At 39.8% G+C, this 16,468-nt stretch overlaps 1 protein-coding gene across 1 annotated transcript; it reads right to left on the reverse strand.

The window, feature by feature from the left end:
* Positions 1–2,858: 2,858 nt before the first annotated feature.
* Positions 2,859–15,562, reverse strand: WDR77 (WD repeat domain 77). Its single transcript, XM_007425523.4, has 10 exons — positions 15,349–15,562; positions 13,579–13,764; positions 10,228–10,369; positions 10,094–10,143; positions 9,515–9,585; positions 9,229–9,283; positions 7,628–7,699; positions 7,429–7,537; positions 5,945–6,013; positions 2,859–4,805 (listed from the first exon to the last, which is right to left on the reverse strand). Exons 1-10 carry the CDS (start codon positions 15,470–15,472, stop codon positions 4,643–4,645), a joined length of 1,041 nt encoding a protein of 346 aa, XP_007425585.1. The 5' UTR covers positions 15,473–15,562; the 3' UTR covers positions 2,859–4,642.
* Between the last annotated feature and the right edge of the window lie 906 nt (positions 15,563–16,468).

Below are 16,468 nucleotides of genomic sequence, written 5' to 3' on the forward strand. Positions count from 1 at the left end.
AACTTGAAGCAGCTATTTTGAGAATTCTTCAGGCTCTGATCTGATCATTGTTAGATGCCATGTTTTTCTGAAAAGAATTTTTATTTAAACCTCTGCAAGGAAGGTTGGTCTTCTGTTTGGCAGAGCAATAGAGTCTACCCTGTGAAATCTCTGGTGATGATAGGTTTCCTCTGATGCAGACTCTCTGCATCTTTTGGACTGTAGCTGCACAATTTTCTAACCTTGGCTGTGGTCGCTGATGGATTTGAAGGCCTAAATATACTTTATGTCTTTCATTTTTGGTGCTTGGAAACCATTTGCATCTCAGGAAACTGAAGAAGTGTTCCAGGGTCTTAACATTCCATATATTATCTTCTTCAGTCCTAAATATACCACCTGCATGCCTTCAGGAACAAATTTAAACATTCTGGTCATGGAATTTCTCACACCAAAGTTTCTTGTTGATAGGGGATTCTGGAGAGAACTGCTGTAGAGTACACAGAGGTTGTTGGGATTCATCAAACGCAAGGATAAATCTATTGACTTGTAGCCATGACAAGTGTTTAGTTCACACATTGCACTGAACTATAATGTGGTTTGTTTGATGTGAATACAACTCAGCCATTGCAGTTTATAGATCATGAATGGATGATGTAAACATAGACAATTTTGACTTATTTAACAACAAAACTGTTAAGTAAGCTGTATTGTAGCACAATATGGGAACTGTCTCCATGACACTGAACTGCTTCTGCAAACAGGGGAAGTTAACAGAAGAAAGTCTGACTCGCTCAAATGTAGTTTGCCAGGGTTTAGCTTGCCACTTTGTGTGAATCGAGGCACAGTGGGTTTACGGATCTTTCAAAGAGGCACGGAGCTGTGGTGATGAAGATCTTAATTACATAGATATCTACTGAATGACAATCTCTGCCAAGTATGGTCCTTCCAGGAAATTCCTAACTAGTCATATTAACAACTTCCCTCTAGAAGATAGAGGAAGGTACAAGAAATTAGCCATCCTTAGCCAGATATTAATATAGAAAGCTTAGCTAACAACACAAAAGTAGCATATACTTTAGGTGAAAGTGACCATGTAATTCAGGAGTTACTGATTTTAAGGAGACCTCAATGTGAGGCCACTCGGATACTTTGCACTTCAAGAAAATAGATTTCTGGAGCAGAACATAAATAGGATTCCATGTCAAGAGAAGCTAATGGGAAAAAAAGCTTGAGTCTCTGAATTGGGCAAAAACAAAAATCAAAATTATCTTGATAAGTTAGGCAAGCAAGATGGAGAATATCTTGCTTGTAAATTATATGGCCGCAAGGATTTTGAATTGCATTGAAATATGAGCCAGTTGTGACATGACTCCATGAATAGCACATATGATGTTAGGCTGTATCAATATGATCTCCAAAATCATGGGAAGTAATTACAGATAGTCCTCAACTTACAACCAATCATTCAGCAACAAAGTTACGATGGTGCTGAACGAAGGGACTTATGACCCGCCCCTGAGGTAACAGCCATTGCAGCCCCCTGCGGTCATGTGATTGCAATCTGGGCATTTGGCAACCCATTTGCACATCTGACCAGTTGCCAAGCACCCCACTTCACGTGATCACCATTTGCAACCTTCCCTGCCAGCTTCCACAGAAAGTCAGTGGGGAAGCTGGCAAGGAAGGTTACAAGTCGCTGGGGTAAATCTCCCTCACCCACGTACCCTCCCCAGCCCCTCTGTGCTCGTGCTGTGTCAGCCACTCCTGCACCCCTGCATATACTTCCTGACCTGCACCACATCCCGATGTGCCCTCTGATCCCCGTGGCTCCTCTCACACACTCCTATGCACCCTCCCTAACCCATACAGTGGCTCACACCCCCTCACACTCCCCCCTCACCATGCAGCAGTCACTTAACTGCCTGCCAGCATGGGACTTACAATTTCCTGCTGGCTTCCCCACCAACTTTGGTTGTGGGAAGCAAGCAGGAAGTTGTCTTGCTTAACGACCCGCGATCCTCACTTAACAACGGCAACCAAGACTACAGATATTGCCATTGCTAGGTGATGCGGTCGTGCTTTACAACTGCATCCTTAGCAACAGAAATTTCAGTCCCAATTGTTGTCGTAAGTCGAGGACTACTTGTATTTCACTCTGTCCAACATTAGTCAGACCTTAAATATTTTCCATTTCTTGAAGATTCAGACAAAAAAGAACAAATAGTACCTGAAGAGATGTCACAATGAATAAAGCCATCACCTATTCTGTATTGTACCAGGATACGAGTTATGGAATAATGACTTTAAGATCTTTTTTCAGGTACAGGTGGGAGCCTGAAAAAGACATAGCTGCTTTACTCAGCTGCAGAGGGGTCCTCTGCCTGCACAAGGTCCAAAGTGCCTCTTCAAAGTAATTATTAAAGGATGAACATGCCAGACATGTAAAGCAAATTGCAGTATTCAGCAAAGCTAGATAAGAATAATAATCTGCCCCCTTGTGGTGCAACACTGGAAATATCCACTGCTACTAATAGGGAAAGGCTTCAATTATTGACTAGGCAGGCAGACATATTCATTTGTGTAGCAGAAGAATGGATATTACAACCCCTCCAAACATTAAAATGATCTTGAGTTTTTGTTGTTGTTTTTGGTTTTTGTTCTTATACATTCATGGGGGATAAACATTTAAATCTTGATAATTTGCAATGCAAACTTAATCACTGTTTTAACCATGGATTGTGGAATAGGTAAGTGACAAATAAAATTTTACCAATGCATGTTGAAAAACAGTAGTGCCCAGTTTCACTGAAATAAGACATAAGCAGACATAATAAAACAGATATAATAAAGACAAGACTGTCAAACAAAACTAAGATCACCAATTTAAAAATGAAGTTTATTTTAAAAACTGCCTTCCATTTGAGTATGGTCATCATGCATTTTGTATTCCACAAAAGTCATGGAACAGCACTTGTTAAGAACATCAAATAACTATAACGTTTCTCTACCTTCTCCAGAAGTTCTACTAGCATCTCATTACAAAACCATGATGTGCCACATGAATATGCCTATTTTACAACTTTTATTCTGTGATGGAATTTGGGCTTGAATACAGTGAATAAAATATGTTGCATGTACAAAAGCCTACCTGTTCAAAAATCAACTATGGACAACACCAACAGCTAAGATTTCATACCAAACTTGCCTGTTTCTATGCCTTCCCCAAGAAGTTCATACTGAAGAAATGTGCCTGTGCCTTGCAAGATTTTAAACCTGATTTACACCCAAGGAATCCTGGAATGTTTGATAATTTCAGAATACCCAATTTCCCTTTTCCATTCATATGCATATTTATCTGGATGTGTTATACAATCTAAATTAAAGCAATCAGATTTGAAGTGGCTCTCGCCTTCCTCCCTGCATTTCCAAAGGCTCAACCAAAACATGAGGAGTCATAATATAAATATCTCCAAAGTCTTCCTGCCCAGTAGCAAAATAAGGGAACTCGCAGAAGAGTATCTAGGGCGGTTTTCCCTAACCTGATGCCCTGTAATCCCCAGAATTCTTAGCCTGCAGATCCTGGAACTGGTGCAATCCCAATGTTTTTGGAGAAAACCCATTTGGGAAGGCTTTTCTAGTGAGGATTGTAAGACAACTTAAAAGCAAACTGCACTTTCTTTCAAGCTTACTAGAACTTACAAGAATACCTTTTTTGTCATATTACTTATCAAAGACCAGGGGGAAAAAAAAGCAGAATGAAAAATTAACTATCCATCAGCTGAAAAAGTAGATGGAAGTTCTAACTAATGTGGCTTTCTGAAGCGGTCTCTCTTTAGGGAAAGATGTGGATTTAAAAAAAGGAAATTTAGAAGGCTGGGCCAGGACCAAAATAGATATCTTACGCAGAATATTTTTGTCAACCAACTTTTTCTAACTTTTGCATCCTCCTTCTTTTAAACAGTACATCCTAAAGTTAAGCCAAAAATTATTTTGCATGTATCTTGCTATTATTACAGGTGATGTTTTATCTGCAATGTACACTAGAGGACTGTGGAAAGAGTTGTTGTTCAAGAAACAGAAATCGAAGAAAATTCTTGGATTCTATTATACAGTTGATAGTGTAAGAAATTCTGTATCAGGAAATTGGAACAGCAAGTGGAGAAAGATTTTTTCGCTGCACACTAAATGATTCCCAAACTAGAACATACCAAATTTAAGCACTGAGCCTCACAACTGTGCTGAAGTACATGCTACAAAAGCAAATGTGAACTGAGTGTGTTAAATCATAACTGTTATCTCTCAATCAAAATCTGGTAGGCAAGTCCAGAAAGCTCTGTATGATTTATTCTTCAATAAAAAAAAGTACACAAAGAAAAACACACATCTCCACAACTTTGGAGGTTGTATAAAGTATCACTGAACAAAAATTAAATGAAGCCAATTCTTTTAGGGTTTGCATTATTGTGCATCTCACTATAAAACTTCAGTTTCCTGCAGAATTTGACTGGTTGTAATAAGCAGCTGGTAGGCATCTCCTGTTCATCTAACTGGAAATTGTTATAGGACCGTTCTTTGCTGCAAAGAGCATATTTAGCCCCATAACTTAACCACCACTCCTCAAAAAAAGCAGCCATTTCAGAGGAAAGGACCAAGAAAGTACAAACTACGCAGTAATGATATTGTTTTTTCCAGAACGATGGTTATTCTGTGTTGGGACTGTGTGATGTAGAACTTGATGGTCCCATCCAACTGTTGTCAATGAGTTTTTATTCAAGGGAGACCACGATAAGCCTGTTACGAAGTCTCGATGAGACCGATTCCTAAAACTGGGGAAGATAGGAAACATTTCTGCTGTTACTTGAGGAATGCAAGGTGAGTTCAGAAAGAAATAATTATTAAGACCAGACTACCTGCAAATTACTAGAAATGGGGAACAAGAGGAAGAATACTGAACTTCTAAAATGAGGAAGAGCTGATGCCTGTAAGCATTCTACTTGGGGTATCTGCAAACACTGACTTTGCTCCATAAAAAATAAGGCAAGGAGCAAGAGCTTTTGCTTTGCTCTGTTCATGGAGGACCACTCTCCATGTAGCAAAAGGTAGGATGACATCACTATTTGCCTCATTTACAGGAGGGAAAACCAATGAAAGGGCTTCTGCAGGGAAACAAGGCTCCTCCTCACTAAAGTTCCACCCATTTTCCCAGAGATATGCAGCATGTTGGGGTATAGAGAGAAATCAATCCAGCTTTCAGTCTGCATTCAATTCCCCAGTTCTAGAATGAGCTTTCATACCAAAAACTAAAGGAAGATGTTCTTGATTTATCTGAAATATTTATAGCTCACCCACTATCCAGAGGATCTTCAGATGGTGAAACACTAAAATTAAAGATAATGACTCCAGGGAATGGAATCCTCAAACATTTCTGAAGCATCAGTGTAAGCATGAGTTTCTAGTTTTCCCTCCTTCTTGCCTAGAACAGAGGTGGTAGCTAATCTGTACTCAGCCTACAGACATACTGCCTCCCTGCAATGCAGTCTCCAATAGCTGTTGAGGAAAATGCACAGTGGATGGAATTCTTGCTTCTCCTATTGTCCTACATGCAAGCTGCTTTCATTTTGCAAGGATGGGTCTAGATAAATAGACCTATCTCTGTTCCATTCTTGCATGGGTCCATTAACCTGGGTGACCGATTATGAGGCTCAGGTGATTCTTGCCCTTGGCCACAGAATCCACAAAGGATAAAGATGGGCATACTTTATTAAGCTTGGTCCTGACCATCACTTTAACCAGAGGTGACAATTTGGATGTGAACTGCTGTGCACAATTATTTTTTATATACAGTAAATGTATGCAGCTTCTACACCAAGATGGCAATCAAATCACTGAGAGCCTAAATGATTACATGGCAGTGAAACTGAGGGGAAAGCAAGAGAGAAGTGGATGGAACTCTTTCATAACTCACACTTCTGAAAAACTGGAATCAAGAACAACGACGGAACAATCTTCGCTGATAGAAGCCAGCAGAGGTGAACTAGAGGAAGAAAAAGCTTCTATTAACACGTATATTTTTTTTTGACAAAGACTTTGTTTAAATGTCACAAAGAAATGTAAGAGAGCTTATTACCAAACGTATAAATAAAAGAAACATGTCATAGCAAAGATAAGCTTACAATCTGTACATTGAACCTGAGGAAGAAACAGAAGCAAATAATTATGGGATCAATGTGTGTGAGCGCACACAGAGATCTATTTATGGCTGATGTAGGAAGGGCTAAGAGATAATGTAAAAAATGTGATCCAAGAGGAGAGGCATAAAAGAGATTGCCTGAAGTGAAAAAAAGAAATTACACTATGTATTTAGGGAGTTCCAAGGAGAAAGAATGGATCAGCTTTACACACAAGAATCTTTTTTGTAGCAAAGCAAGATGAACAAAGATAAACAAAATAGCTTTTGTAGTTTAAAATTGAAATTGGAAGATTAAAGATATCTTAGTAAAAGCCAAAACTGGTTAGATAAAATCACTACTGTACTTTAATTTTAGCCAAGTCCTTTTTTGCTACAAAATGTCTTCAGCTGAAAATAAAGATACCAGTAAATATTTACAGTGCAAGAAATGATTGTGTAGAGTCTAAAGAATTAGCGGTTGTCATTTCAGAGGAAAATCTAAAATTGAACAACACATTTCTAAAGACAACTGGAAACATGAAGAAGACTTTCCATAGAGATCTCCCCTTCTGTTGATTACTAAGGCAGAATAATTTTCCAGGTCCCATCTTACACACTCTGGCAACCCGCAGCTATTCTGAATTATATAGATCCTTGTAACCTCAAACAGCCATGGGAAGGTTCTCCTGGATTCAGCGCTCACACAAAACATCAGGGGAGGGGGAAAGCTTTTAATACCATTGTCAAATTAACCGTTTACACCTCACTTGGAAGGGAGAAATCTGTAATGCTTTTACAGTGTTTGTAATCTCAAAGCAGGATTAACAGGCCTTTTAGTTTTTACACTGCTGTTTGTACGGCTTTCAGTAAGCTTATTGTTTGTGTGTTTGTATAATTATTATCAGACTGAATCAGTCCACTGCAGGATGAAAGCCTGTTTGCTGAAGATTATAGATTGTAATCTATCAAGTTGATCCAGTGTGGGTTGGTAGATAGATGTTTTTCAACTTCCCAATCTAGGGCTCAAGAAAAGTGACTGGCCCAAAGTCACCCGGCCACCTTCCATGACTAAGAGACGACTAGAACCTGAGTCTCCCCACTCCCAGTCCAGCACCTTAACCACTACCCCACACTGGTTCTCATATGCATATTTGAGTGTGAATGTGCACACGTACACACAACTGTTTGGATATCCACAAGTGAACAGCACATACATTTGTAAATAAAAATAATGAACAAACTGCATGCAGTTCCACCTATTTTTGGTACCGCAGCCATACCTGTGTGTAGAAAAAGCAAATCCTGTGATGCTACGGGAATGCACAGCTGAACTGATGACAGTATCTGGATTCTTTGTATCTATAAGTGCAATCATCCCACTTTCATCACCTTTGAAATATCAATGGAGAACAAATGGTTGGAGTTAAATGGGTTTTTAACATTGTAATATTTAAAAAGGATTTATAAAACACTCCTTACCCAATACAAAAGTGTCATTTTGATGTGGATGCCATACCAGTGAGGTAGAAAGGTTAGTAGAGGCATTGCAGGCTGAATATACGTGATGGGAGAAGAGAAAACTATAGTTAGATTTGAAAATCTATTTTATATTGCAGAGAAGACAACTGATTGCTAGCTAATACTCAAAAGAAAACACACACATATAGACATTTCTTCCTATAAACACATATAGCTAGCTTATTTCAAAAACTGCAACAATTCAAGTTCAAGACTTGCTTTTCCATCTAGAAATGCCTGATTTTTTTCTAAAATAAAAATACATTTAGAGAAGATTTATTCATTTATTTATTTCTTGCATTAATATTCTGCTTTTTCTTTGGGATTTAAGAGTGGAATTAGGAATTCCCTGATTTTATTCTCAAAGCTACCCTGGAAGGTTGGTTGGGTTGAGAATGAATCATTGACCATAAGTGACCCCTCTAATTGGAGAGGAAACTTGAACCAGGGTAGCATTTAATATACTATATTTTATGCTACACTCTTTCAACCTTGTATCTTTTGATTTTACTTTCAGACGGCCAAAATCTTAAAAAAAAGACAGGGATATAAAGGTGGGGGGAAGATACTTAAAGCTGCTTTCCAGAACAGTCTTGAGCACTTAGACTGTTTACTTGTTACAATACTTCTGAATCCTGCATGCACTTCTATAATAAGGACTATTTAATATAAAGAATTTTACAGTTCAGAATTGGGTTTCCTTATTGAACTCCATGATTCAAGTGATGCCCATCAGCTGCAGGTATCTACAATAAGCGCTGGGGAGTGAGCTGGCTTTCAGGCACAATGGTAAACCACTATAGCAGTGTTTCTTAACCTTGGTGACTTCAAGATCTGTGGACTTCAACTCCCAGAATTCCCCAGCCAGCCTGGATCCCCTTTCACACAATCCCACCTCAACTCCACTTTTCTCATTTTATTTACTTGGAATAATGTTATATTTCTGCATTCCACAACCAACGATTAAAGCCAAGTATGAATGTCCCAAGCTTTGATTTGAAGTGAGTTTGCAAACCATACTTTTCAGCAGTTCCACTTAACTTAATTATCATTAATTCCACTCTGTACATCTGTAAAATTACTCTACTGACTGGATTGAAAATCAGAGGATAGACTCCATGCATGAAAGAATTAAGCAAACTCTTAAAGCATTCCTATTATGAACTGGATTTTGTGATTATGATTTCTTCACAGGACAGTGACCCGATCAATGTTAAGAATGTATGGTTAGAAAAAAATGTTCTGTTGGAGACAACCACATTTCTTGCCAGTTATTAGATACTCATACACTCATACACACCTGGACGTGCACTTGGTGGAGGGGGGGTAGGACATCTCATTCACTGGATGAGATGTTCTACCCCCTTCACCAAGAAGTTTGTGTGCAGGTGTGTATGCGTGTACGGGTATCTAAAAACTGGCAAGGTATTCTTAGGACTCTCCAACTTGGCTGTTGGATTACCCACACAAAGGTTATCCCGTGGGGGTGGGGGGACCAAACACCAACATTATTCTATTTAAAGCAGAAACATTCCCACCAAACTATCAAACACAAGACATACCAATTCGAGCTGCTGGTTTTGGAGATCGTGTATCCCAGAGTAAAACCCTGCTGTCCTAAAAAAAGTGCAAAATTAATAAAACAGAATTAAAAGTGAAATTGTCAATCACAATATAAACTCCAGCATTCCAGTTTTGCCAGATTTCTCCCTTTCTTTGCCATGCTATTTATTATCCTTGTCATTCCCTTGATAATCTCAAATATTCCACTGATTTTTGCCTTTAGAATACAGAGATTAAGTCTGAACCTACATCTACAGTGATTCAAAAATAAAAAGTGGGCTTTACCTCAGCGCAGGACAGGAACACTGTATCCTTTCCAGGGCAGGAGGCCACACAGGCCACTTGACCAGAATGAGCTAGCCAAAATTAAAACAAAAAGCACCATATATCAAATTCAAATAAGTTTGCTTAAGAGTTAAATGAAAGATGCTCCAGAAAGCATCACTGGATGCACGCGTGAGACAAAAGCATTCCTCCACATAGGCAATTCAGAAGCGTTAGGCTGCTAAAAAGGTGGAAAAGAATAACACAACATATATACAATGTTCAAGCTCCATTAGCTATGAAATTCAACATATGACCATCCTCTCAGCCCAACCTGCCTTACAAGGTTGCTGTGATAATAAAATATGAAAGAGTGTACCACACGTCTTCTTCAATTAATGAAGCAACAATGGAATACTGCAATAAATTAATACACAATGGAAAATGAGGAGTCATAAACAGGATTACTTAAGGAATGAGAGTACTGCCAATTCAGACACAAAACCAACTTGAACCACATTCCCAAGAGATAAGAAAATATCCCAGAAAGACAGGATGAAATAATTGAGTAAGGAAGTATAAGGCAAGCTTGACACTTACCTCTATATGTGCTAAGTACTGTTTGTTGAGGGATGTCCCAGATCTTCACACTAGACATAAAATTCAGATCAGGTTTAAGAAAAAGCATAGATGTTTTTATTTAAAGCAGAAAAACAACATCACAAAAGAGTCACCTGAAATCTTTGCTGCCACTGATGGCCTGTGTGTTGTTGGAAAGGACACTCACGGTGGTCACAATGTCATCATGCTCGTATTTGCAGAATTTGTTCACTATCAGAGTCTCGTTCTCATCCAGCTCCCAAAGTTCCAGAGCACCTGGAGAACAGGGGAGGAGAGAGACAAATTCATACACTGCAGCTGGCATTATTTGGTAAAAAAAGAAAAAAGCCCCTAACCAGTTTATATCCATGTCTCAAAATATTTCTTTTTGTTCAATTTATATAGCTACCCATCTCACATATGTGACTCTGAGCAGCTCACATAGTTAAAACAAAAACAAGAAGCAATACAAAGAAACAATCAAAACAAAAACTATTAAAAGCAAATTAAAACAATGAAAAACCACTAAAATTCTAAAACAATCCATGGGAAAGTGCAGTCCATACATTACAAACAATGCAACTATTTTGAACGCTCCACACCAGGCATGGTGGCAAAGCCGGTCTTCAGGACCTTTTGGAAGGCAAACTGGGTCAGGGCCAATCTAACCTCAGGCTGGGATGATGTTTCAAAGGGCAGCTGGCGCAGCAGAAAAGGCTTTCCTTTTGAGTCCCATCGGAAGACACTCCTTAATAGACAGGACCCACAACATGCCTTTTCTGCCAGACCTAACGGGATAGGTAGATGTAACCAGGGAGAGGCAGTCCTTCAAACAACATGGCCCCACGCCAAGCATTGGGTACCACTAATCAATAAACTATAATTTACAAACTACAATGATTGGATTCACAGAACAAGCTAAGTCAAAAAGAAATAAATGACCCTACCACGAAGGACAATCCAGTGATTAAACTCCAAAACGGGTAACATTCCTTAACATTATCAGTGCTTGGAAGGACTGTGGAATCTACTAGATTCAGCTGTTGAACAGTACAATCTAATACTGTCAAGTTTTACTCCAGATTCTGCCTTTGGCTTCCTCAGCAACTGAATTAGTTTATTTGCAACCATTATTTCTGACACACCAGAACTAGGAAAAATCAAATGGAATTTTGCTAGACTTTTCTTATGATTGGTTGAGAAAGGCAAGTGGACTTATGTGGGCCCAGCTTCCCCTGGCTGGGTACTCTACAATATAGCAACCCAGGTGGCATGTAGGGAGTTGGTGTGGCTATAATCTGTAAAGAACATCTCCCTTACCAGGATAATGGAGAGAAAATTGGGTCATACTATGTGTACCTCACTTTTGGAACTAGAGAAAGACTGGGGATGTTATTAGTGTACTGCCTGCCCTACTGCCTAACAGAACCCCTGACTGAGTTGAGAGCTGGTCTTGGAGTTGGTATTAGAGATCCCTAGGCTTATAGTGCTGGAAAATTTCAATATCCATTTTGGGGTTGATGTCCCAAGTGGTTCAGGAGTTCACACCAGCCATGACAATGGTGAGCTCTTACTGACTGGTAACAAGGCCAATCATGATGCAAGTCACATGCTTGATTTGATGTTCAGATTAGGGAGACATTCCTTGGGAGTGGGTACCTCAGGTTTTCCTACTGACATGGACAGATTGCTATTTTGCTAAGGCCAGCTTAGTGTCTATATCTCATTTTTGTAGGGGCACTGGTCTAAGAGATCTATTGATACCACTGACCATTGTGTCCTTCGGGGCCACCACTTGGGAATATATGATACAGCCTTATGGTGGCTTTCTTCTCATCTCTCAGGCAGATTTCAGATACTGCTGCTTGGAGACACTGATCCTTAAAACAGGATATACTACAGTGTCCCTCAGGACTCCATTCTGTCTCCAGTGCTTTTCAATTCATGAAACTGCTGAGGGAGGTCACCAGGAAATTTGGAGATGGGTGCTGTCAGTATACTGATGACACCCAATCCATTTCTCTGTGACATCTTCATGAAATGGTGTAGCTCTCCTGCATGCCTTCTTGTAGCCAGTAATAAGCTGAACTGAAACTGAACCCAAATAAGGTACTCATTGTTAGGGGTTATAATTCCAGAAAGATGGTAGATCTGCCTTTTCTGATGAGCAGAGTCTCCCAGAAAGTATACTGTTTGGGGATGTCCCTTGACCCAAATCTACCTCTAGTTTCCCAAACTGAGGAAACAGTCAGCAGTATCTTTTATCAACTTTGGTTCGTAAGCCAGAAAGTGACCCTTTCTGGAAGATGAGCTTAAAACTGTGGTGCAGGTGCTGGTAATCTCCAGGCTCCATTATACATTCTACAAGGGGCTGCGCCTAGTCCAGAAACTTGAGTTTGTACAAAACTTGGCAGCTAGGTTTGCCCCGGAAAGAATGTAAAGAGACCGTGTTACACCTGTGCTTAAAGCACTGCAGTAGCCAATTCATTTCTGGGCAAAATAAAAAGTACCGTTTATTACCTTTAAAGCTCTACAAGGCTTAGATCCAGGCTATTTGACAGAACACCTCGTTTCACACGAATAACCATGCTTTTGCAGATCATCTGTGTCAGTGTGGCTAAAGATGGTGAGAGTCTGAGTCAGGATCAAGCCTTCTCTTTTACAACCTCAGCTCATTCCCTGCAGGGTTGGGTCTAATATCTTCATTTTTTTTTAAAAAAAAAAGCCATTAAAACACATGTTTGTACAGGATTTTAAATGTTGATTTTAACAGTTGATTTTAACTATGTTTGTTTTAAGTGCTATATTCAATATTTTTAACATCTGCATTTTAAATCTGCTTTTGAACTGTAAGCTGCTGAAAGATTTCAGTACTGAGCAGTATGTCAAATTTAATAAACAGCAATTTGTTCAAGTTGCTCAGTCGTGATATACAGTATCTTGATTTGCTCCATCAGAGGTTCACTGAAATATTGGATAAACTAAACTATGATAAAATGCAGGTTCATCACAAAACAAGAAATTGCCCAAGCACTCATAGGAACCTTCAATAATTGTTACAACATTGGCTGTTTGGCCAGATCACACATATGGAACGGAAAAGCCTAGAGTCACTTGTATAGTGAGATGGGTGGTATATATAAATTTGAAAAATAAATAACATAAATAAATAAAAGGCAAAGAGAAAGCAGCCATTTTTAATTTGTCACTGGCTTTAAGGAAGAAATAAAACAAAATTCCACGCTTGCATTTTGTATGCAAGCTCCATTGTCCAGTTCTTCTGAAACATTCTGTTTTTCTATAGGATCATTCTGCTATTTTCTGGAAGTGATTCTTCCAAAATGGGAAGTAGTTTTCAACATTCTAGAATCAGCATGTTCTAGGAAATCTTGGAAAGTTTTGTAACTTTTGTCTCTTCATCCTATCTTGGCCGCTATCTATAAGCCATAGCAAGTTTCAGGAGACAAATGTCTCTTGATGCTCACCTGAATCTGAAGCTACCAAGATTCCTTTGTCTGCTACCCATTTCAGATCTGCTATTCCTGCTTCAGTTTGTACACCCGCAGAGCAAAAGCCTTCATTAGGAGCTTTTGATGGATCTTTGAACACCCAAATGGAACCAACCCAGCAACGTCCACTCAAACTGGATGCTCCCAGGAGCAGAGAACCATCTGCAAAACAGAATTAAAACAGAGATCAGTGTAATAAACAACTTTAGTGTACTGTGAATAAAGCAAAGATCCGAGTTTTGCATTTTAAAACCACCCAGGGTCTTTGTTTTCAGCCCAGAAACCTGCTCCAAGGGAAGGGAAGTTTTGTCTTGAATGATATTCCTAAATCCTTAATCCAGTTATGGATTCTACTCATAGTGAAGGAGGAAAGCACTGGTTTTTCTGCATACAATCACAATTTACCAAAAAGAGTGGAATAAATTTATGAAGTACCATAAAAATACGAAGCAGTTAATGGAATGCTGAGGACAAATGTATATCTCAAGATGGCACCAAAAATGTCTGAGTACTAGAGAGGAGTTCATTCAAAGATGACTTAGCTTTTTGTCAAGGTGGAAATGTAGGCTCAGAGTTTACCAAACTGTTACTTAAGATTATTTTATACCCAAGAAAGAAGCAGGGCATTATTGTTCAACTTACTTAAGCTTTGAATCTGATTTTTCAATGACAAGAGTTTATCCCTCTTTAAACAGCAATAAAAAAGGCCTGTTGAACACAGGAGGAACAGCTTCAACCAACATTCACATATGGAGAACCTTCACATATGGGGAAAAGCTATTTTTCTTGAATGCTTCATTCCAATTTTAGGAATGAAGTACTAAACAGGAGTGCGCTGATACACAACTATAGAAACAGACCAAAGTGCAGTGGTTGCTACTAGGGAGGATATCATCTAGGGCAGCGGTTCTCAAACATTTTGGTTTCAGCACCCTTTTACATTCTTAAAAATGACTGAGGACCTCAAAGAGCTTTAGTTTATGCAGGTTATATTTATCAATGTTTGCTGTATTAGAAATTAAAACTGAGAAATTTTAAAATATTTGACTTTGCAGACCCCCTCAAAGGGTCTCAGAGACCCCCGGGGTCCCCAGACCATACTTTGAGAACTACTGATCTAAGGTACCCTTGCTCAATCTAGGATCTCTGCACCTGCCACTGTCAATCCTTTCATCCCTGGCCACCTGTTGTGTAGGATAGGAGTTATAGGCAAGGATAGTTGGAGTCCAAAGTGTGGGAAGGCTGATCCCACAGCAGGAATTTTTCAGTACTCAGTAATGATTCAGAACATCAAGTGGTCGCAGGACAATCCTTAGTAGGTTTCTGCCATTTTTTAAAAAGACGAACAACAGAAATTGCAATAGGTTTTAAAGGTTTTAAAAGGCAAAGGTTTTAAAGTGTGTATGTTGAACAATACTATAGAAAATATATTTACAGAATGAAACTCGGCTCACAGCAAGCACATCGGGAGAAACAGCCAATTTAAGAGATGCTCCAGCTGAGAGCGGGGCTCTTGAGAAACATAACTTGGGTGTCCACAAAGTATAAGACATTTCGGTTCCCAAGCCACAACAGCCGCCTAAGAGGCCCAAGTTCTCTCAGATATGTAGGCTCCAGACTTCCTCAGCTCGTCGCCTTCCAGATGTTCCGGGCTACACCTCCCATTATTCCCAGGCAGCGATGGCGAGGAGAGTTGTAGCAAAGGGCACCTGGGGACACCAAGTTGGTAAACGCTCACGAGGGTACCTGTTCGATAATGGGCCCCGTCCAGGTGGCGCTCCATGCAGGCGGGAGCGTTGGGCGGAATGTTCCATTCAGACCCGGCTTCTGCCTCTACTGCCTGCCCGGGGCTCGGCTTGCCTTCTTCCATGGCTGCAGCGGCGAAATGCGGTCCAGCAAACTCCAAGCACGCCCACGTGTTCCAAAAAGCCACCCGTACCGCCCTGATAGTCCTCTCCCTTATCTCGCGAGAATTTCCAAGATGCCTTACAGGCGGGATTCAAGCCGGTATAAGCTTTTCTCGCGAGATTGTCCTAGACTAAAGACTCAAACTCTATGGAGAACCATATAGAACAGTGTTTCTCAACCTCAGCAACTTAAGCTGTGTGGACTTCAGCTTCCAAAATTTCCCCAGCCAGGAGAATTCCCCATGCTGGCTGGGGAATTCTGGGAGTTGAAATCCACACAGCTTGTTGCTGAGGTTGAGAAATACTGAAATAGAAGGTAACTTAATTGAAGAATCGAGAGATGGAAGTGGCCATTTAGTTTATGGAGCTTCAGCCCTTCTTAGTGGAAAATTAAGGTATCCCAACAGAGGGCTGCCATGCCTGTGCTTGAATGTATCATGTGAAGTGGAGCCTGCCACTTCGAGTAGTTGATTCCACTGATCTTATTAGGAAGCTATCTCTTAATATTCAATCAGGATTGACCCTTTTGTGATATCAATTCATGGTTTTGTGCCCACACTTTGCAATGAGGGAGAACAGGGCTATAGGTGGCCATTACCAATCATAATAATGTCAAAATGATAAAAGGTGTGTCATGAAATCACAGTGCAAACCTTGTCCTTTTTGTAGCTGCATTACACTGCTGACTCATACTAATGTGCAATCAACTACTAGCCCAAGATACCTTTCACAAGTACTTTTGCCAGGCCAGGTGTCCCCCACTCCAAAGTCCTAAGTGAAAGTGTTAAACTGCATTCTCTCTGCAGCACTCCTCTTCAACCTATCAATATAATTTGAATCACCATTTATCAGGTGTGATTGTTGTAAGAATAATTGGGTAGGTGGATTAGCTGTCTGTAATTATAGAATTTTAGAAGGTGGCTACACTACAATACTGTTGTAAATAGCTATAAATTGGG

This window comes from Python bivittatus, unplaced genomic scaffold (assembly GCF_059951505.1).
Source record: "Python bivittatus isolate LINGU-HERP-01145 unplaced genomic scaffold, Pbiv_v1 ctg000700_np1212, whole genome shotgun sequence".
Classification (NCBI taxonomy): domain Eukaryota; kingdom Metazoa; phylum Chordata; class Lepidosauria; order Squamata; family Pythonidae; genus Python; species Python bivittatus.